Raw genomic sequence first — 24869 nt, forward strand, 5'->3', positions numbered from 1 at the left:
AAAAACATTACACATTATTGCATTTTGACAATTACGAACAGCATACATGCTTTCTACAAAATATCACACAGTAACTGTTTTAGTTGTTATTTAGTTGTTGTTGTTTAAACACCAAGGAATTAAGAAGTTTCTACTGGTGGTAAACTGGTATAAAACTGGTATTAAATCTGTAGTTAAGTGTTAAAATTTACTTTCAACAGTTTACTTATTCAAGAGAAGTTGGTTAGCGTAAATCGTTAGCTGGGCGATGGTTTAATATATTTTTGATAACACCATGTAACAAAATTTTTACTTTTTCTTGTTCATGGACAGAAAGTGTTATTTCTCAATTGTTTATGCTTGAAGGAAGAGGAAAAGACCTCATGCGACCTGGGAAATGAAATTTTGAAATTTATCCATTTTCCAGAACATTCCAGATAGATTCAGTGCTGAGTAGTTGATAGAGAATTTTCAAGAACTTTCTAGAATGTTGTACAACTTACGAGAATTTTCTAGAACTTTCCATAGTAATATATATATATATATATAGGAGCTCACCACTCACCACCTCAGTTTAGTTTTAGCGGCCTAAGTGAACACATAGACACGATGGCATCAAGAAGCTGCAAGCATTCTCCATACGCATCCAGTGGCCTCAAAGTTGTGCTGCTCCATAACGGGAGTAAGTATACTTCTCTTTCTCTGACTCATTCGGTGCATCACAAAGAGGAATACAACAATGTCAAGACCTTGCTAGAAGCCTTGAAGTATGATGAGTATCGCTGGGAGGTTATGGGAGATTTCAAAATGGTGGTATTCGTGATGGGTCTCCAAGAAGGCTTTGCCAAATTTTCCTGTTACCTTTGCCTTTTGAGCAACAGGGACACCGCAGCGCACTACAACAGAAAGCACTGGCCACAACGGACCGAGTTCTCTGTGGGTTTTATGAAACAGCTTGTCACAGCTCTTGATCTGGAGTCTGCAGCCTTCAAGTACCTTCGAGACATCTTTCCTAAGCTGTCTGAAGCAAGGGTCAAAGCTGGTGTCTTCGTTGGACCACAAATAAAGAAAATCCTAGAGTGCACAAAATTCTCCAAGAAGCTCAGTGGGAAGAAAAAAAAGCTTAGGGCACCTTTGTTGCAGTGATTCGGGGCTTCTTGGGCAATCACAAGGCCAAAAATTATGTGGAACTGGTTGAGGCTCTGGTGAAGAACAACAACAAAGTGGGCTGCAGGATGTCCCTCAAAGTCCATATCCTTGACGCTCATCTTGATAAATTCAAGGAGAACATGGGTGCATACTCAGAGGAGCAAGGCGAGCGCTTCCACCAAGATATACTGGACTTTGAACGCCGCTACCAAGGAGCGTTTTACAAAAACATAATGGGAGACTTTATTTGGGGGCTGATACGTGAAAATTATTTACATTACAGTCGCAAATCTCGAAGAACTACTCACTTCTAAACATTTTTGTTCATTTTTGTATAACTCTAGTATAAATACATGTAAATCTTGATTCATATGTTGTTTTATGTGAATGAAAATGTGCAAATTTGCCCACTTTTACATAGAAAATAGGTTAATTTCTAAATTTCATTATCCAGGTCACAAAAGCAAAGTTTGAAAGGAATAATGGCCATTTTCTGTACTTCTACAACATAAGCAATTAAGAAATAACACACACTATCCAGGAACAAAGTTTGTGTTACATAATGTAATACAAATCTGTAAATACATCGGAACCAATATAAAGACATACATGGAACTGTGTAGAATTTTAAAGTCCACTAATCAACTTATTACTTTGTTGGATGATAGTAAAGAATCATGTTTTAAGTTTTTATAATGTGGTTATCTGGGGACCACGTGGCCTCTCTTCACTCGTATTCTACTTAACTTAATAATTCGTATTAGGTAAACATGGGCCTAATAAAACTCTATATCACATTTGAGGAAGATCCATGTATAAGAGATGAATTAGTGGTAAAAAATGCCCCAAAAAACAGAAAATGTAAAACCGAAAATTTTAATGTACCCCTGCATGAATCTAATGTAAATTCGTACCAATTTTGATGAAGATTCATTAACATGACGCAAAGAAATGGTAAAAACCGTAAAACGTACAATTGAAAATGTGTACGTATATCCCTATAGACCCAACACGTTTTCATGCTAACTTTCGAGAACACCCATCAAAAAAGTGTGAAGCAGTAGTAAAAATGCCTATAAAAACCGCAAAATTGAGAAAAAAAACAACTGCATGTTAACAATTATGTTAAGATTCATCCACACCCTGCGAAACTAGACAGACAAAACACAGTACTGTCATATTTATATAGATTTATGTTAAGATTCATCCACACCCTGCGAAACTAGACAGACAAAACACAGTACTGTCATATTTATATAGATTTATGTTAAGATTCATCCACACCCTGCGAAACTAAACAGACAAAACACAGTACTGTCATATTTATATAGATTTATGTTAAGATTCATCCACACCCTGCGAAACTAGACAGACAAAACACAGTACTGTCATATTTATATAGATTTATGTTAAGATTCATCCACACCCTGTGAAACTAGACATAAAAAACACAGTACTGTCATATTTATATAAATTTATGTTAAGATTCATCCACACCCTGCGAAACTAGACAGACAAAACACAGTACTGTCATATTTATATAGATTTATGTTAAGATTCATCCACACCCTGTGAAACTAGACAGACAAAACACAGTACTGTCATATTTATATAGATTTATGTTAAGATTCATCCACACCCTGCGAAACTAGACAGACAAAACACAGTACTGTCATATTTATATAGATTTATGTTAAGATTCATCCACACCCTGCGAAACTAGACAGACAAAACACAGTACTGTCATATTTATATAGATTTATGTTAAGATTCATCCACACCCTGCGAAACTAGACAGACAAAACACAGTACTGTCATATTTATATAGATTCCTGAAACTTCTCATGTTTATTTTTTACATACTGATACCCATTGAATGGTTATATAAAATCATTTTATAACCTTAACAATACCACAGTTTAGAGTGTCACCTGAATATAGGATAAAACGGGAACTATATTTTAAAGGCACCACAACTGAGAGTACCATTTTATTTCATGATATAGTGGAAACTAAAGTTAATCAGTACCACTGGTGCAAACCATAAAAGGGAAATAGGCTTGTCTTATATTTCGAATTTATTCTGCAATGATTACTAAATTTCAAATTGTATGGTTTTTCTTCCTCACATAACATTTTCGCTGAGCCAAATAAGCCAAAATGTATTTTATATAAACACTGTATGAATACCACAATCCATGGGACTTAAGCCAACAAAAATATAATATTGTTTTGAAGACAATACCTCTTACTACTTGTGTATAGGCGACGTGTAGATAATAAGGTTCACCACTAGGATTACTCACCACTACGTGAAAGGCATGATAACATGACAACTAGAGAAAGTAGTCGTAAGTAACACGTGTTAGTTCGTCTATGTACGTTTTTATTTATTCGAAAGTAATAAATAACGTGTGCTCGTATTTATTCAAATATCTTGTTTACGATTATTTTTCTTAATTAACAGATTTATTGGTAAAATTTCTCGAAATAATAATAATATTTGCACCCCAGTGACACAGTTTTAATATCTGCGGAATCACACCGCTGAAAACCGTGTTTCGATACCCGTGATGAGCGGAGCACAGATAACCCATTGCGTAGCTTTGTGCTCAATTCTAAACAAACAAAATTCAAAAACCAAACCTTCGGTACAACAAAAGCTAGATCTGGTTAATTTAAGGAAGTGAAATGTCGTGTTTCAGACATCTAAATGATGACAAGTGAGATATGTACATGTTCCATTCTGATCCAGCACGAAATGACCAGATCCTAGGATCAACTCTCCGCGAACGCCATCAGGGATTGCGTCATCTCACTGATCCACGTACTTTGCAGGCCGCTGAGATCATAGTCTCTAATCTCGTCCCCATGAAACGGAACGCAGGTGGCAGGATCTCACAACGTTCTTTCCTTGTGCTCATAATCAAATTACGACGGCTGACTCGCTATTCTTTTCTGTGGGCTGCAAAGCCGATGTTTGCTTGACAAGTTAAGCCTTAATAAATTGGTAGAGGCCAGAATGAGAACAAAGACACAGCTATCGAGCACCAATTGAGAAATTCACAACTTCTGATATAAAGTAGCAGATAGTAAATGACAGCATAAACACTTGGAAAGACAACTGGGAAATAAAAGAGCGATATAATAAATATGCCAGTTGTTTCGACATATTGAGACGTTGATAACAAAGGCAACACAAAAACCAGTGTTTTTCAAACTTTAATTATGAGCACCTTAATTTTTAGAATAAGTTCCAAATTTAAATCGTGTTACTCTAACGATGAAAATTATAAAATAATTACTGTTATAATTGTCTTACTAGTTTCTCATCAGATACTCGAATTTAACTCGCACTGTCATGAAAATTACATTTGTGTTCGTAGAATAAATAACAAAATTAGAAATATAAAGTTTCTATTGTGCGAGAAGATTCTATATAAATATTTTGAACATGAAATGTGATTTCAAAAAGTATTAACTCGTTTGTTTGTGTTGAATTTTGCGCAAAGCTAGCCGTCGCTAATTTAGCAGTGTAAGAATAGAGGGAAGGCAACTAGTCATCACCACCTACCGCCAACTCTTGGGCTACTCTTTTACAAACGAATAGTGGAATTGACTGTCACATTATAACGCCCCCACGGCTGAAAAGGCGAGCATGTTTGGTGCGACATATTTAAATTAGTGATAAACGTTGCAATAGCATAACTTACAGTTGTTACTTCTTTATATATATAAATAATAAAGGGATAAATTGTATTACAACTTAATGACATTCATACGTATTTTCCCATTAATATGTTTTACCAATGTAGTAACAAAGGTAATCAAACCGGGAATATCGCTAATATTATAAATATTTGTTTTTGGTAAAACTACACAAGGGACCATCTGTGTATTGTCTACCGCCGTAAAATGAGCGTCAGATCTCAGCTTTGTATGTCCATAAACTTAGCAGTTGCCCAAATTATAGAAGGAAGAACATAAAAGAAAATAAAGTTATATACGGATGATAACTTTTCATGTGATTTAAATTACAATAAATAACAATTTATTTGATTATGAGGCAGAGAAGTATACGCCTAAAAATATACTTGAGATATTGTTATCCGACTCGTAATCTGAGGGTAGCGGGTTCGAATCCCTGTCACACCAACCATGCTCGCCTTTTCAGCCGTGGGAGCGTTATAAAGTAAAGATAAATCCCACTATTCGTTGGTAAAAGAGTGGCCCAAGAGTTGGCGGTGGGTGGTTGATGAATGTCTTCCGTCTAGTCTTACACTGCTAAATTAGGGACGGCTAGCGCAGATAGCCCTAGAGTAGTTTTGCACGAAATTCAAAACAAACATATTGTTATATAATTTTTTCTTCATATTACTATAAGTGTATCACAAGTTTGGACACATGGCTCATAGATCTAAGATAAAGGTCAAATACATGAAACCTTCAAATAATCGGATATATTGTTTCAGACAATCGTCTCATAAAACATGAAAAGTTTTGAAAATTGCAGAGAATAATGCAATTAGGTTTCAAGTTTAGATTTCCCTGTAGAGCTCAATCTCCGATTATATGCTTTTTTTAGTAAACCGGCATTATTAGTCTGAATACCTACCTTAAAAATCGGATTATATTTTGTGTTCAATAAAAACTATTAAGTTTTAAAATTATTGACATTACAATTTAATTTATTCGACTTTACTTAAATACGATAATGAATATAACAAACCAACTCAGTTACAACAAGGTAAAATGTAAAAGCTTCGAAATAATTAAAAAAAACTGTGCAGGTTTGTTTGTTTTTGAATTTTGCACAAAGCTACTCAAGGGCTATCTGTGTTAGCCGTCCCTAATTTAGCAGTGTTAGGCTAACGGGAAGGCAGCTAGTCATCACCACCCACCGCCAACTCTTGGGCTACTATTTTATCAACGAATAGTGGGACTGACCGTCACATTATAACGCCCCCACGGCTGGGAGGGCAAGCATGTTTGGTGCGACCGGGATTCGAACCCGCGACCCTCTGATTACGAGTCGAACGCCTTAGCACGCTTGGCCATGCCGGGCCGACAGTGAAGGAAAAAAGAAAGCTTATCGTTTCATATAAACGATCTACATCCTGATTAAGAAACAAATCAGATTCATTTTAATTTTAGGATATGCTGTCTCTAGGGATAACTACAAGTAAAAAACTAAATAACAAATACAGGGTACATATGATAGTAAAGGAGTTTTATTACGAAACATATTCAATTCTAACTCTTAAATTATCCAACTACAGTTGTTGTATTTTGTTTAATAGTTTATTCATCGAGGTATTTATACATAAATTAAATGACCCGGCATGACCAGGGTGTTAAGGTACTCGAATCGTAATCCGATGGTCGCGGTTTCTTATCTTCGTCACACCAAACATGCTCGCCATTTCAGCGGTGGGAGAGTTATGATGTGATGGTGAATCCCACTATTCGTTAGTTAAAAAGTGGCCCAAGAGTTGGCGGTGGGTGGTGATGACTAGCTGCCTTCCCGTTAGCCTAACACGGCTAAATTAGGGACGGCTAGCACAGATAGCCCTTGAGTAGCTCTGTGCAAAATTCAAAGCTCGTGTAGCTTTGCGCGAAACTGTAAACAAGCCACACCCTATTGATTTATGTATGATTATTAGTTTGGAAAGTATATTTGAAGTTGAAAATCTATAGATATAGTGAAACACCAAAGTAAAAAATTATACATTATGGTGTTGAAAACGTAGGAACAGAAAGAGGGATAAAATTACACTAAAATTTGTGTAAAATTACACTGGAGTTCAGGCACAGCTAACCGTCCATAATTTGAACTACTGACCAGATAAAAGGTAGCCAATCAGCATTCCTCCAACGCTATAATGGCTTTAAAAGTACTTTGATCTAATAAAGAAATTTAATATTATATTTAAAAACACCCACTGTTCACAGTTGAAACTATGACATCTCGAACCCTACACCCTTTTATTCACAGTCCGATTTTCTAATCATTAAACTACGCCTGAATATAGCATGATTTAAAGAAATATAAAAATGAACCAAAGTCAAATTCTCAAGAATTAACAAATTTGAACGTAACTAAAAAATGGATCAGACTTTAAAAAATATTAAATCATAAAACAGAAATTTAAACAGAAAGTCGAAAATTGCTAGAGAAGTGATTATGTTGCCCTAATTCAATAATTATGTACCAGAAAACAACAACAAGAATGGGGCCAGAAACAAAATAAAATTATGGAAAATGAAAATCGAAAATCAAATGTTTATAACCTGTTGTAGACACTCTGAATTCTGAAAATACAATCATTTATGTTTGTGTAGTAGGCGTGTTGGTAGAAATACACAGTGGATATGGAACAAACTTGGTAGTGATCTGCTCTCTTACCACAAACTAAGTCTACCAGAAGTACCTAAGGGATGGGGAACAAACGTAGTAATGATCTACTTTCTGACCACAAACTAAGTCTACCAGAAGTACCTAAGGGATGGGGCACAAACTTAGTAATGATCTACTTTCTGACCACAAACTAAGTCTACCAGAAGTACCTAAGGGATGGGGCACAAACTCAGTAATGATCTACTTTCTAACCACAAATAAGTCTACCAGAAGTACCTAAGGGATGGGGCACAAACTTAGTAATGATCTACTTTCTGACCACAAACTAAGTCTACCAGAAGTACCTAAGGGATGGGGCACAAACTCAGTAATGATCTACTTTCTAACCACAAATAAGTCTACCAGAAGTACCTAAGGGATGGGGCACAAACTTAGTAATGATCTACTTTCTGACCACAAACTAAGTCTACCAGAAGAACCTAAGGGATGGGGCACAAACTTAGTAATGATCTACTTTCTAACCACAAATAAGTCTACCAGAAGTACCTAAGGGATGGGGCACAAACTTAGTAATGATCTACTTTCTAACCACAAATAAGTCTACCAGAAGTACCTAAGGGATGGGGCACAAACTCAGTAATGATCTACTTTCTGACCACAAACTAAGTCTACCAGAAGAACCTAAGGGATGGGGCACAAACTTAGTAATGATCTACTTTCTAACCACAAATAAGTCTACCAGAAGTACCTAAGGGATGGGGCACAAACTTAGTAATGTCTAACCACAAATAAGTCTACCAGAAGTACCTAAGGGATGGGGCACAAACTCAGTAATGATCTACTTTCTAACCACAAATAAGTCTACCAGAAGTACCTAAGGGATGGGGCACAAACTTAGTAATGATCTACTTTCTGACCACAAACTAATACTACCAGAAGTACCTAAGGGATGGGGCACAAACTTAGTAATGATCTACTTTCTGACCACAAACTAATACTACCAGAAGTACCTAAGGGATGGGGCACAAACTTAGTAATGATCTACTTTGTGACCACAAACTAATACTACCAGAAGTACCTAAGGGATGGGGCACAAACTTAGTAATGATCTACTTTCTGACCACAAACTAATACTACATAAACCAAATAAGGGAAGATGATTTTTGTTGTACTAGATGTACTACTCGCTGATGGAAAGCTGAGATTTGCTACAAGCACATACGGGATACAAGACAAATATGCTGATAAACCATTCATTGGTCATAAGGTTAAGCTACTGTACAAAGAAAAACGAACACAGAGTTCACCACAGGGTCATAAACTAACATACATAATCTTCTAGGATGACTAAATATGTTTCTGTTAGAATTATTGAATTTCTACCAACACAAACAGCAAGACCACATCAGGTTTTACATCAGTAAGTCTCAAGTCTGTTTATCAAGTATCCAACATCATTCTTGTCTTTCCGGCAACAAAATCAAACAAATTATATGTTCAGAAATTACCACATGTATCACACCAAGCCCAGTTCAAGGTCACTCTAGTATACTGATAAACCTACCACATGTAAGTAAGAGATATTTTAGTCTGTGGGAAATAACACTTTCTGTCTAGGAACAAAGAAAAATTAAAAATATTGTTATATAGCGTTATAGAAAATGTTCAAAGTACAATGGGACTTTTAGATATCAAGGTCGCTAAACATCTCAGAAAACCAACCCGAAAAGGAAGTTTGTTTGTTTGTTTTTGAATTTCGCACAAAGCTACTTAAGGGCTATCTGTGGTAGCCGTCCCTAATTTAGCAGTGTAAGACTTGAGGGAAGGCAGCTAGTCATCACCACCCACCACCAACTCTTGGGCTACTCTTTTACCAACGAATAGTGGGATTGACCGTAACATTATAACGCCCCCACGGCTGAGAGGGCAAGCATGTTTGGCGCGACAGGGATGCGAACCCGCGACCCTCAGATTATGAGTCGCACCCCTTAACACGCTTGGCCATGCCGGGTCCCGAAAAGGAAGAAGCCAGAATATAAAATGATATTATCCTTCATTTTTACTTAGTAAAGTACAAGCCTTGTATCGAAAGGTGAAACTTGTATTGATTATGGAAACAAAGGCAACACACTAACCATTTTAAGCAGTATGCTTCTGTACAATTCAAATAGAGTTATTATATTCGTAAATAGAAGTAATTAAATTATGAACGAAGGGCATAAAACATAAATATACAATGATGGTTAATAAAACACTCAGATTTCTAACATAGTAATGTACATATATAATTGTCGCATCTTAAAACTACTTCTGTTCAAGAAAAGTATCCTATTGTTCTTCACAGAATGAATCTTAGTACATTCTGATTAAGTTAGGACTTAAATTAACAAAGAGATAGTGAAACTGAGACTGGCACACTACATATAAACGTATATAGGTTTGTATGGTTTGTTTCAATTTTGCGCGAAACCACTCGTGAGCTATCTGCGCTAACCGTCCCTAATTTAGGGAAGGCAACTAGTCATCATCACCCACCGCCAACTCTTGGGCTACTCTTTTACCAACGACTAGTGGGATTGACTGTATTATTATAATGCTCCCACGGCTGAAAGGGCGGGCATGTTTGGTGTGACGGGGATTCGAACCTGTGACCTTTGGATTACGAGTCGAGTGCTTCAACCACCTGGCCATGCAGGCCCAGGCTTATATGTAGAAAGTGTCTATATTTGCTTGCTTTGGAAACTCGCGTTACGGTCCAGAAGTGTTATTGGTCCCTAGCCGTTCCTAACTTTGAACTATATTTAGACTTCAGTAAAGGCAGCTAGTTAATAGCACCCTGCGACAACTCTTTGGCCATACTAATCAATTAATAAGAATCAAATATCTCACTTGTAATGCGCCCAAGACTCCAAACTGTGAAGCTGATTTTCTGGCAACGGAACACAAATCCTCATATTCACCATGTGGTTGGTTACCTGGGTTTTATTCTGAGAGACAGTATTTATAATGTGTTCTTTTATCGCGTAATGAATGGGGAGAAGGAGCTGATAAGCATCCTTCAGTCAACTCCAAAATTTGGAAACACGTTATGGGGAGAGAATTTTAAAAAAGGAAGAGCCGGAACACTGGTTAAAACTGTTGTTAGTTGTAGACACGTAAAGTAAAGTTTAAGTTTTTGGAAAACATGCTTGTAATTCTGAAAAGCTATATACAATTCAAACAAAATTTGTAATTATAAAAACTGACTGTTTAATACAATAGAATAATGAACTATTTTTGTAAATTGGCGAGGCATGATTCTAATCAACAACTGTTAGTGTAACGAATGGTTCACATAAATGGTTTCCAGAATGCTACTGTGTGTTTTTGTATCCTACTCGGTGTGATAAGCGATTATTGAGCGAAACGCCCCATTGGCAATGGATGCGGTTGGCATAATGTGGTCAGGGTTAGCGCTACTTGAGGTGCAACGCTGTGCAAATGTGGTCAGGGTTAGCGCTACTTGCGGTGCAACGCTGTGCAAATGTGGTCAGGGTTAGCGCTACTTGAGGTGCAACGCTGTGCAAATGCATATCGCGCCGGCCCTGAATGTTGTTGAAATACTATTATATAAGTTTTCAGCATTAAAAATACTAACAGAGTGATTAAAAAAATATAAGGTGTTAAAGTATGATATTTCTAATATTAATGTCTTATGAGAAGTATTTTTTAATGACAATAGATGTAAATCATTGAGCTAGTAATGAAAAACAAGGATTGTCGTGTCTCTATTCAGACTACTTAACAAATGGGTGTTCTCCTTCAATAGTAATATGTAAATTAAGCAGTTTTTGTTTGTTTATTTTGAGTTTCGCGCAAAGCTACTCGAGGGCTATCTGCGCTAGCCGTCCCTGATTCAGCAGTGTAAGACTTGAGGGAAGGCGACTAGTCATCACCACCCACCACCAACTCTTTAGCTACTCTTTTACCAACGAATAGTGGGATTGACCGTCACATTGTAACACCCTCACGACTGAAAGGGCGAGCATGTTTGCCGCGACGGGATTACGAGTCGCACGCCTTAACACGCTTGGCCATGCCGGGCCAAGTATGAAAACAACAGATAGTAAAATAATAATCTTATCATATTGTGATTAATGGTATAATGTAAGTCCAGTTGTACCTGTAGTAGAACAAGGGTCCAAATATTTGGTATTAAAACAAAATATATTGTTTAACTATCACATTACATCGCCCACACAGCTGAAAGGGCAAGCATATTTGGTGCTACGGGGAGTTGAATCCGCGCCCCTCAGATTAGGAGTTGAGTGCTTTAACCACCTGGCCATGCCAGACCAATCAATAGGGTCAATATCACTTATTAGAGTGAAAGTTATGTTAAGCCTAATTATACACTGACAAGCAAAAGTACCCGTCCACAACAACGAGAAAAGATTGTGTTAATCTACCAAGTCGAATTATTATTTCACGTATTTAAAAAGGTTAGTTGTGATTCACTCTTGGTTTCACTCAGAGCCAAAGCTCCGAGGTACTTATAACTCTATCGCGAAAAGTAATTTTTGAGCGTTACAGTCATGCTTAAAGCTGCTCAACAAATACATTAATTATTTAAATTACATCACATCTTGAAGTGTGAGTGATAGCGTGATTAAGTTCTAACAACTTAGTGTAGAACATCCTATTCGTCGAGTACAATATTACGTCAACATTATTCATACCTGTTCTTTCGTTTTACAAGTGAATGTTGAGCTTTGTCTGCGTGCACAGCTTTTCAAACAGGAGAAAGAGAACGCTCGGACAGACACTACAGTACTAAATATATATATTTACATAAGACTTCCATTCTTGAAAACTTATTACTTAGAACTTACAATCATGTAGGGTCACTCCAACTCATGACAACACATTGTTATCAACCAGTAAACATACAGTCAGTAACACTTTTGTAAAAAAAATGTATCATAATTCTTTAACTCCATATAACCAACCCCATTATTAACAAAGCATGCTAAACCTATAACAATGCGCTGTCAATTTCGTTCAATAATTATGTTATGTTAAACATGTAACTATGGCCAGATATTCTTATGTTAGTTAAGCCTATGATTGTGTACAGTCACTGTCGTTCTTCACTTATAAATATGTAGTCAGTTTGGTTGATTGATTGATTGATTGATTTAGTGTTTTATGGCACAAAGCAGCGAGGCTATCTGCGCCAGACATTCGGTAAAAATGTAAAAAAAAAATAAATAAATAAATAAATGTAGTAATAGACATAAATGGAACTGAAGGTAAAACAAAAAAGTATAAAACCAATGTTGACACCTAGTCTACAATGTTAAGATAAAAGGTAGAGTATAAGAAGTTGTAAGGTATTTACTCTAGCAAAAAGGTAATGATCATAACCCGCCAGGAAGATTAACAGGTAAGTTCAAGAACCACCGTCAATCACCTGAAGTTGGCCTTTCCAGTCCTGGTTCTGGGTTATGTGTCATAGCAGCTATTATCAAAATGTAAAAGAAAGTAAAGTTTTAAAAGACACCCGCAAAATCGTAATAATGAGTAGCCAAATGTCCAGTAAAGGATAAAGTCAAGTAAATGGAGTAAAATTTGTAGAAGTAATTGAAGATAGAAGCAAAACGGCAATTAAGACAGAAAATGGCGTAAAAACCAATGTTGACATCCAGTCAACAAGGTTGTAAAGAACTACCTGTAGCAGAATGGTAATGATCGTAACCCGCCAGGAAGACTAACAGGTAAGTATAAAACCACCGTCAGTCACCTGAAGTTGGTCTTTCCAGTCCTGGTTCCGGGTTATGAGTCAATATGGCCAGTACTTAAAAAGTTAATTAGTAAAAGTGTGAAATGATATGCAGTAAAAGTATAATAACAACTCGCCAGGATGACTAACGAGTAGTTCAAACGGATAGTTCAAACAGGAGCGTTAGTCACCTGAAGTTGGCCTTTCCAGTCCTGGTGTCGAGTTATTTAATGTTCTGGCCATTGTCCAATGTCAAATTGAAGGAGAAAGATTAAAACTGTAAAAAAGGAACCACAATTAAAAAGGTGTAATGAATAAACATGCAACACTTAAATGAGATTAAAAAGGTTAATGGCCATTAAAAAATTAAAAACATTATCAAGGTGGACAGAGTCACCATCACCAATAACTCTGTCCAATGTTACAGATTGACCCTGGGAAAAAATATGTTTAAAATATTGCCGTCGTTGAGAATTGTAACGATGGCAAGAAAGTAAAATGTGGCTGATAGTGATTAGAGTGTTACACAAATTACACATTGGTGCATCAGTTCCAGATAAAAGAAAATGATGAGTTAAAAAACTGTGACCAATGCGTAGCCTAGTGAGAACAACTTCCTCCTTCCGAACTTTACGGAAGCTAGATGGCCAAAGTCCAATTTTGGGTTTGATTTGAAAAAGTTTGTTGTCACGTTGCTCACTCCAAGTGGACTGCCAGCTGGCACGGAGCCGACCCTTGAAGATAACACCATAGTCCATGTACGGAATAGGCATAGGAGTGATGGTGCTGAAGCAGACATATTTAGCTGCCATGTCTGCAAGCTCGTTCCGCGAATACCAACATGGCCTGGTATCCAGAAAAACTGGATTGAAGTAGCTGCAATGAGAAACGGGCCAGTCGGTTACGAATATCAGCGAGAATAGGATGTGAGCCAACGTGTAGCGATTCCAAGGCAAGTATAGAACTAAGCGAATCAGTATAAATAGTGCAGTTGGAGTACTGCTCAGCTGCAATATGATCCAGGGCAAGAGATATGGCATACAGTTCAGCAGTGAACACAGAAGCTGTAGAAGGGATTCTGCGTGCAACTACTGATCCATAGCAAACCATAGCAGAGCCCACTGAATTACCTGATTTGGAACCATCTGTATAAATAGGAACTGAATGATTGTTTGAAAGATATTCATTGAATAAAAGACGGTACTTCCAATCTGGAGTATCTGCCTTTTTAGGTGACTGAAAGAAAGGTCACATTTGGGGCTGTAATAAGCCATGGTGGGATGGGCCGACCTGTGGAACATGCAATGTTATCCAAGGACAGACCCAATTCATCCAATTGCGTCCGGATGCGAAGGCCAAACGGAGCAATGACAGATCGTCTGTTCTGAAAAAGTACTGCCCACCGAGGAAGGAAAACACATTTCCAGGTGGGATGCTTTGGTAAGGAAATGAAGTTTCGTAGTATATTGTAAAGATAGTTGCAAACGGCGAAGGTGTGAGAAGGTTCATGAGATTCAATGTATATACTTTGAACTGGAGAGGTACGGAAAGCCCCAGTGCAGAGTCGAAGTCCTTGGTGATGAACGGGGTCCAGCATCTTTAAGGCTGAGGAATCTGGCAGAGCCATAGACCATTGATCCATAATCGAGTTTCGATCTAATAAGAGCACGATATACCTTTAACATTGAACAGCGATCTGCCCCCAACTGGTAGAAGAGAGAACACGGAGGATGTTCAGTGCTCTTGTGCATTTGACCCGAAGCTGCTTTAAGTGTGGTATAAAGGTCAGTTTACGATCAAAGATAAGCCCCAAGAACTTGGTCTCCGGACAACTGGCAGCAAAACTCCACCGATATGAAGTTCAGGATCAGGGTGAATACCCCGTCGACGGCAAAAGTGCATGCACACAGTTTTGGAGAGAGAGAAATTAAAGCCGTTCGCCATAGTCCACTTCCGTACACAATTGAGGGCGGTTTGTAGTTGCCGCTCAATATATCTCATGTTTGACGACTGACATGAGATGTGAAAGTCATCGACATACAGCCCATTCGCAACAGTGAGAGGGAGTTGTTCAGTAATGGCATTTATCTTTATACTGAAGAGTGTAACACTCAATACACATCCTTGAGGGACTCCAAGTTCCTGTACAAAAGAACGGGAAAGTGTCGAACCCACACGAACCTGGAATCTCCTGTCCATTAAAAAATTTTTAATAAACATGGGTAGATGGCCACGTAACCCATATGTATGGAGGTCTCGCAAAACGCCATACCTCCATGTTGTGTCGTAAGCCTTCTCTATGTCAAAGAATATTGATACAAGATGTTGGCGGTTGAGAAAGGCTTCTCTGATAGATGTTTCAAGACGAATTAGGTGGTCTGTGGTGGAGTGCTGTCGACGGAACCCACACTGGGTGGGCGAGAGGAGGTTGTTTGATTCAAGGAACCAAACAAGACGAGCATTAAAGTCAGTTTGGTTAACCTCATTATTGAAAAATATGTATACTGTGACGGGTAACTATGCACAGTTAGTTTCACTCTCAACAAAGTTCATATTTCAAACTTACAACCATGTCCAGACATTTCCATTATTGATAAAGTATGATAAACATACACAAAGTATGATAATCATACACATTCGATCTTACTATTCGAACATTTGTTAAACATATAACTAAATACAGTGATCCACATTCTTGACAAAATGTAATATTTTAAACCCATAATTATGTGCAGTTAGTAAGCCTAACAAGTGAGATAAAAATTACTTATACGGCAAGTGTTTGTTTTTGTTTGTTTTTTATATTTTGTTAATTTGCTCATTTCATTAGAGGTGTTTATGAATAGTATCAATGGCTGATTTTCAGGACTTTCACTCAGAGAGATTTTGAAATAAGTTGCTCGCCTCAGACACAACTTTATCTCAAACATTTCACATACGAAATTACCAATTTACGAACTCTTCTGATATGTTTTGTACTCGTAAAAATTGATAGCTATCTACCAACTAAAATACACCACAGAATCCTCTTTTTTACTTATTAATATTTATTAAAACATTAGTACCATAACATAGAAAACCTTACTTAGTAAGGTCAGTTAAAGTGACAAAAGACTTGCAACGAGTGTTACGTGACACATTATTACTATAACTAGAATAGCTTGTAATTAATTAGAGGGAAACATAGTGACAGGTAAGTGAGGGTGGAGGCTAAGCTGCGTGGACCCATTTTTGAATCCATGCCTGATAACATACTTGACAAACAATCTTATGTTAAACCACCAACCCTGTGCAGTGAACCCATTCTTAAGAAAGTGCATTCTGCCAAACCTGAAAGCATGTAATTACTGTCATGTAGCAGAATTTTTAGAAAAGCTTTTTTTATAAATAAAATAAGTTGTTTGTAGATCTTTTGATGTATACAATATCATGACACAGTTTATTCTTTTGTTCTTAAGCACAAAACTACACAATGCGCTGTCAACGATGTGTCTACCACGTGTATAGATAGAATCCTGTATTGTATTTAACCTTATGAGCCTCCAGACTTAACTTACGTTGTGTCACTGGAAGGAGAGACGTAACTCATTGAACAATATATCACGTGATTAATACCATCTTGTTTATTACACAAAGAAAAAAAAACAAGTATTAATTACATTATAACTTTCAAAATTATTGCGATTGCAACAATGCCTAAAGAATAAGCAGTTTACTAAATATTACGAGGACAAGTTAGCCGCTAAACTTCAACTGTGCACTCAGTGGTATGTCTGCGGACTTATACTACTAGAAACAGAGTTTCGATATATGTGGTGGGACCAAAAGAATAGATAACCGTTTGCGTATCCATGCGCTTAACACCAACAAAAATTTTACCTCACGTGGTCTAATGCTATAATATATACTTATCTATTTTACAAAACAACGGTATATTTAAAAATTATATACGATAAACTCTATTTAAATAAACAAAAATACATGATACATGAATTACGCGAAGTAAAACAAAGAAGGCACAAAATGCTGTTGGTTTTAATTAACTCACTGTAATATTTTCGCAGATTTCTTAAACATTTTAAGGTTTGATTAACTGTTCTTCAATTAGATTCTCTGAAAAGAAACATATGTAGGGTGACAGATTTGCCCCCCGCTAGTACAGCGGTATGTCTCCGGATTTACAACGCTACAATAAGGGATTCAATTCCCCTCGGTGGGCTGAGCAGATAGCCCGATGTGGCTTTGCCATAAGAAAAACACAAAAAAAAAACACAGTGACAGATTTATCTAGTATCAAGTCAAACCAGAATGATTCCAGCACTCTATTATCTCACGTATGTAATTCTCTGATGTTGAATTACTCTACTCTAGAATGTTATATAAAGGATAGTTTATACGCATTATTAGACAGTGTTGGTAAACCTGACATGTTTGTACACAGTTCCAGCGTATGCGTACATAGTTATTTTCTGTTACTGTTACATAGTTACTGTTTTTAAACTATCCATAATATTACATTACACAACCACTGTAAGCTGAACATGCGTCATAAGAACCACAGAAATATACTTTAGTGTGGTTGGCGGTGGGTGGTGATGGCTAACTGCCTTCCCTCTAAACTTACACTGCTAAATTAGGAACGGGTAGCGCAGATAGTCCTCAAGTAGCTCTGCGTGAAATTCTAAACAAGCCAAACCTTTAATGTGTATGTTGGATGGTAAGTTGTTGACGTTCCAACACGTCACTAGTTAGAGTTATGGACGATAGCCTAAAAAGTTTTGCTAAAAATACAGAATACAGATTTTAATACACTTTGAAGAAGTATCCATCAATAGATGTTGCTTGTTACCTGAATATATAGAGTTGATACATATAAAATATACGTACTTGATACAATTCCATTGTTTTTATTTGCTTTATGCTAAACTATTAAATGTAATTCATATTGTTTAGCATTATTATTCCCCGTGCACGCAAAAAGTAGCCATTAATTTGTGTTGTTTGGTGATCAAGCAACAAAATGTGATTTAGAGAAATGTTTTTAAAATAAATGTTATAAAAATTGTTTTCCGGTATTTGAGGCCAATAATTACTTCTCTATATATTCTCTGTAAGGGTAAGGCAGACTGCTGATCTATATATTCTCTGTAAGGGTAAGGCAGACTGCTGATTTTAAACCTTTACTGGTTTAGTAACTCGATTTGTACATGTAGTTGTTTAGAAGTGTTGCTAAGCTACGTAAAACAGAAAGTTTCTAAACTTGGTTCCTAACTGAATCAGTCCTGTTTGCTAATTCTAAGAAGATGAAACACGTATACAGAGAGAGCAAGCTAAGTAACAACGCATTGAGGTTATATCATACTTTACATAACAACAACGCTGTTTTACAGTAAGCAAATTGCTAAGCAAAATGAATAAAACAAAATAACATTGCACTGAATAGTATCACACTTTACAAATAAGAAATAACGCACCGACGTTCTGCTAGACTACACGTATTAACAGCGCTGTATTAGAGCAAATAGCACTGTAATGAATTATCACACCCTTTTAGATAGCTATCGGACAGATGCAAGTTATGAGCATCACAGAATATCACCGGATTAAATAATACAACGAAACTCTTAGCAGTTTAATTAATTTGGTATAGCCAATAACACCAAGAACAGGAATAATTACTTTTTTTTTTGAAATGATTTTATGATTTCAGCACTAACATTTTTTTACAATCATTATATTGTTAAACTTATTAGGTATTACCAAGAATGCCCGTTCCGGAGCTATCCGTAACTCTCACTCGGTATCTCGCCGGCTGTAAGCCCGTTGTTCCCAGCCAACAGTACGACTACACCTGTCGCTTAGTAGAAGACTTTCTTCGGCCCGGTGGTGAAGGAGAACGCCTCCAACAAGAACTCCTACAGCATGCTGAATCTCAGGAGAACTGGGTAAGGAGAGTTGTTATTAACATTTGAGATGCAATACGAAGCTAACAATATATTATATTTGCTGATCTATTTCCTGTTAATGTGGAAGTATATGAACAAAATGTAGTTTTAAACAGAAAGGTCAACAGTTTTTTATAAACTGCTCTTACAATGTTAAAGTTCATCAAAAACGTTAAAAATGATTCAAATAAACATTTTCGAAGATGCTTATACCTTAATAATGATACGACTATAAGCAGTTTCACCTGCTAGGGTTATTAACTTAAACGTTTACATCACTTGCTCAGAATCTTAAAATCCGGTGCTCGATACCCTTCAGTGACATAACGTGGGTAATCTGTAAACATAAGCCAAACAAGCAAAGTATAATAGTAACTCACACAAATGTAAATAAAACTGTGTTTAACTGAATAGATTGCTCTATAATCTAACATTTATATGTTAATTTAGGGTTAGGTTCTTGATGTAAGGAGTATCACGTATATTTATGTTTTCTTTAGATTGGAAAGTTTATTCTCCCGATGAAACATGTTGGGAGTTCACAAAAAGCATGTCTTATGTTTCTGTCGAAGCGTATAGTAAATAAGACAGTTCTGTCACTTAGAATATTTAATGGATCAACATGAATGAATTAACGAGAATAAAACCTGAATAAAAAGATAAATGTTATCATGTGTGTCTATTTAACAACTTTCCATACAATGCATTGAAAGTTAACTTTATGTGTTGTATGAACAGTAACTGTCAATATTGAACATGTGCCCTTTATATATTAGTACAAAAAAGAACAACAAAAACATGCTATATCTTAAAAACATTTTCAATTATGCGCATGTGCTTTACCTAATGTTCAGGATAGCTTATCACCTATTTCATGCCTATCTAAGTAAATACGTCCATTCTTGTAATAAACTACGCTTTCCAAGCGTCTGTAATACATACTATAAAGCGTTCTGTAATACATCACTATAAAGCGTTCCGTAATACATCACTATAAAGCGTTCCGTAAAACATCACTATAAAGCGTTCCGTAAAACATCACTATAAAGCGTTCCGTAATACATCGCTATAAAGCGTTCCGTAATACATCACTATAAAGCGTTCCGTAATACATCACTATAAAGCGTTCCGTAATACATCTCTATAAAGCGTTCTCCAATACATCACTATAAAGCGTTCCGTAATACATCACTATAAAGCGTTCCGTCATACATCACTATAAAGCGTTCCGTCATACATCACTATAAAGCGTTCCGTAATACATCTCTATAAAGCGTTCCGTAATACATCTCTATAAAGCGTTCCGTAATACCTCACTATAAAGCGTTCTGTAATACATCACTATAAAGCATTCCGTAATACATCACTATAAAGCGTTCTGCAATACATCACTATAAAGCGTTCCGTAATACATCACTATAAAGCATTCCGTAATACATCACTATAAAGTGTTCCGTCATACATCACTATAAAGCGTTCCGTAATACATCTCTATAAAGCGTTCTGCAATACATCACTATAAAGCGTTCCGTAATACATCACTATAAAGCGTTCCGTAATACATCACTATAAAGCGTTCCGTAATACATCACTATAAAGCGTTCTGTAATACATCACTATAAAGCGTTCCGTAATACATCACTATAAAGCGTTCCGTAATACATCACTATAAAGCGTTCCGTAATACATCACTATAAAGCGTTCTGTAATACATCACTATAAAGCGTTCCGTAATACATCACTATAAAGCATTCCGTAATACATCACTATAAAGCGTTCCGTAATACATCACTATAAAGCTTCCGTAATACATCACTATAAAGCGTTTTGTAATACATCTCTATAAAGCGTTCCGTAATACATCACTATAAAGCGTTCCTTAATACATCACTATAAAGCGTTCCGTAATACATCACTATAAAGCGTTCTGTAATACATCACTATAAAGCATTCCGTAATACATCTCTATAAAGCGTTCTGCAATACATCACTATAAAGCGTTCCGTAATACATCACTATAAAGCATTCCGTAATACATCACTATAAAGCGTTCTGTAATACATCACTATAAAGCGTTCCGTAATACATCACTATAAAGCGTTCCGTAATACATCACTATAAAATTCCGCAATACATCACTATAAATTCCGTAATACATCACTATAAAGCGTTCCGTAATACATCACTATAAAGCGTTCTGTAATACATCACTATAAAGCGTTCCGTAATACATCACTATAAAGCATTCCGTAATACATCACTATAAAGCGTTCCGTAATACATCACTATAAAGCATTCCGTAATACATCACTATAAAGCGTTCCGTCATACATCACTATAAAGCGTTCCGTAATACATCTCTATAAAGCGTTCCGTAATACATCACTATAAAGCGTTCCGTAATACATCACTATAAAGCGTTCCGCAATACATCACTATAAAGCGTTCCGTAATACATCACTATAAAGCGTTCTGCAATACATCACTATAAAGCGTTCCGTAATACATCACTATAAAGCGTTCCGTAATACATCACTATAAAGCGTTCCGTAATACATCACTATAAAGCGTTCCGTAATACATCACTATAAAGCGTTCCGTAATACATCACTATAAAGCGTTCCGTAATACATCTCTATAAAGCGTTCCGTAATACATCACTATAAAGCGTTCTGTAATACATCACTATAAAGCATTCCGTAATACATCACTATAAAGCGTTCTGTAATACATCACTATAAAGCATTCCGTAATACATCACTATAAAGCGTTCCGTAATACATATGTATAAATCGTTCCGTAATACATCACTATAAAGCGTTCTGTAATACATCACTATAAAGCGTTCCGTAATACATATCTATAAAGCGTTCCGTAATACATATCTATAAAGCGTTCCGTAATACATCACTATAAAGCGTTCTGTAATACATCACTATAAAGCGTTCTGTAATACATCACTATAAAGCATTCCGTAATACATCACTATAAAGCGTTCCGTAATACATCTCTATAAAGCGTTCCGTAATACATCTCTATAAAGCGTTCTGCAATAAATCACTATAAAGCGTTCCGTAATACATCACTATAAAGCGTTCCGTAATACATCACTATAAAGCGTTCTGCAATACATCACTATAAAGCGTTCCGTAATACATCACTATAAAGCATTCCGTCATACATCACTATAAAGCATTCCGTAATACATCACTATAAAGCGTTCCGTAATACATCACTATAAAGCGTTCTGTAATACATCACTATAAAGCATTCCGTAATACATCACTATAAAGCGTTCCGTAATACATCTCTATAAAGCGTTACGTAATGCATCACTATAAAGCATTCCGTAATACATCACTATAAAGCGTTCCGTAATACATCTCTATAAAGCGTTCCGTAATACATCACTATAAAGCGTTCCGTAATACATCACTATAAAGCGTTCCGTAATACATCTCTATAAAGCGTTCCGTAATACATCACTATAAAGTGTTCCGTCATACATCACTATAAAGCGTTCCGTAATACATCACTATAAAGCATTCCGTAATACATCACTATAAATCGTTCTGTAATACATCACTATAAGACATTACCATCTAATTCCTTATCTTAATTGAAACAAGGGAATATATCAATTACACGCTCTTTGCGGAAGCTTAATAAGAAACTATTGTACAAGTTCTAATACACAAATTAATGTAATTGACTTGAAATCTTCATAGGGTTTACACTACAGCTACTTTTCTATCGTAATACTGTAGTCCAATCCAAAATAAATAGTTTTATAACCTCCACTATTCACTATAACTGCCCCTACCAATTGCACAGCGGCACGTCATACACCTAGAAACTGGGTTTCGATACCCGTGGTGGGCAGAGCACAGATAGTTCATATAAAATAACCATTAAGATATATCATAGGCATACTACATGAAACGGTACTTAATATGAACATGCATAAATGATATGACAAAAAATATACTTATTTGTAATTAAAATAAGGTCTTGGCATATGATAGATTTCGGCTTATAATACTAAATAAGAAGATTCGATACCAGAGGGGGTGAGCATAGCACAGATAGCCCTCAAGTAGCTTTGTGTTTAACAGCAAACAAAAATGGCGTATAATAAAGAAACATGCATACATAATTAGCTTATTTTGTTTCTAAAATATGTACCTCTAATAATACAAAACCCTTTATTAAATCTATTGAGTCTAGAGTTCATCTGTATATAGCAGCACTGAAGTAAGCTATGATAAATAAATTTTAATATGTAATCGCAGTGAAACAGAATGTATTAGAGCTACATTTTAACATTGTTGACATTATGAATGTGGCCCGGCATGGAGTTCGACTCCTAATCTGAGGGTCGAGAGTTCGAATCCCGGTCGCTCCAAACATGTTCGCCCTTTCAGCCCTAGGGGCGTTATAATGTGACAGTCAATCGCTTTTGGGAAGACGTATTCAATGACGTCATGAAACTAAGGAATATTGATCAAGATGGTAAACCATAACTGTCTTTACAAAACCTACAACAAGTCATACCTTAACCGTGGTAAATAAAATCCTGCTTCTTGTAAAAGATGGTAATTCATGTACATCAAAGTGCTACAATCAAGATGTATCTCCGCATGGAAAAGCAACAGAAGTTACATACACACAAAAAGTGCTCAACTGTCATAAATCTTAAGCAGCTTTTAAAATGGAACAGGTATTCATACAGTTTCATACCAAGACGTATCAAGCCGCCTGTCTGTACTATTGGATACTGAGAAAACCAACATCCTCGTACACTAGATGGATTATGGAGAGCAAAGAGGGAGTTGTAATTAGCTTTGCACATGACAGCCTGACGGTGGAGTCTTTTGAAATGAAACTGTACTGAAGCGCTATTTTCGTGATGTGTCAGCTAAAACATGACCGTCTCTAGATGACTCATCAGTAAGTATAAGGGCATAAAACGCAAAATATCAAGTTTTCTATGCAGTGGACACAACACAGATAGCCCATCTCGTACTTTCCTTGATAAAAATGTAAACGTGACCAGAAGTGGCGACTTCTATTAGAATCGTTTTATTATAAAAAACCCAAATTCTTTAGTTTTTCTTGGAAATTATCATCCAAATAACAGTTAACTTTGAAAACTGTGAAAATAACGAAAATTATAAAATGATCTACACCATCAAAATAGTTTCCTTACAAAATAGGTCGTAACATGAGACGACAACATTCATTAAAGAATAAAACACCATCTCATGACAATATATTCACTACGGAAAGTGTGTTGGGGTGTTTTTCTTATAGCAAATCCATATCAGGCTATCTGCTGTGTCCACCGAGGAGAATCAAACCCCTAATTTTAGCATTGTAGATCCGAAGACTTACCGCTCTCCCAGCGAGGGACCACCACTAAGTACATTACAACAAAAGATAATAACATCATTTAAATAATAAGATACAGAATAGGATGACAAAGACTGACATAAAGTGTGATGTACTATTAGATGACAACATTCATTACAAAATTTACATTATCAAACAGAACGTTTAGTATATCATCAGATGATATTTATTACGACACTAATAAAACACAATGTTTTATGGTTTGTTTGTTTTTGCAAACATGTGAAAAGCCCATTACAACTCCCTCTTTGCTCTCCATAATCCA

General features: G+C 36.3%; 1 protein-coding gene across 1 annotated transcript in view; it reads left to right on the forward strand.

Moving 5' to 3' along the window:
* LOC143252102 (choline O-acetyltransferase-like) overlaps window positions 1-24869 on the forward strand; it is a 278304-nt gene that overhangs the window by 129120 nt on the left and 124315 nt on the right. Inside the window, 1 exon segment of the mRNA XM_076503733.1 lies at window positions 19001-19192. Within this exon segment, the coding sequence (XP_076359848.1) occupies window positions 19001-19192 (192 nt within the window).

The sequence above is a fragment of the Tachypleus tridentatus genome, chromosome 6, assembly GCF_004210375.1.
Source record: "Tachypleus tridentatus isolate NWPU-2018 chromosome 6, ASM421037v1, whole genome shotgun sequence".
Lineage (NCBI taxonomy): Eukaryota > Metazoa > Arthropoda > Merostomata > Xiphosura > Limulidae > Tachypleus > Tachypleus tridentatus.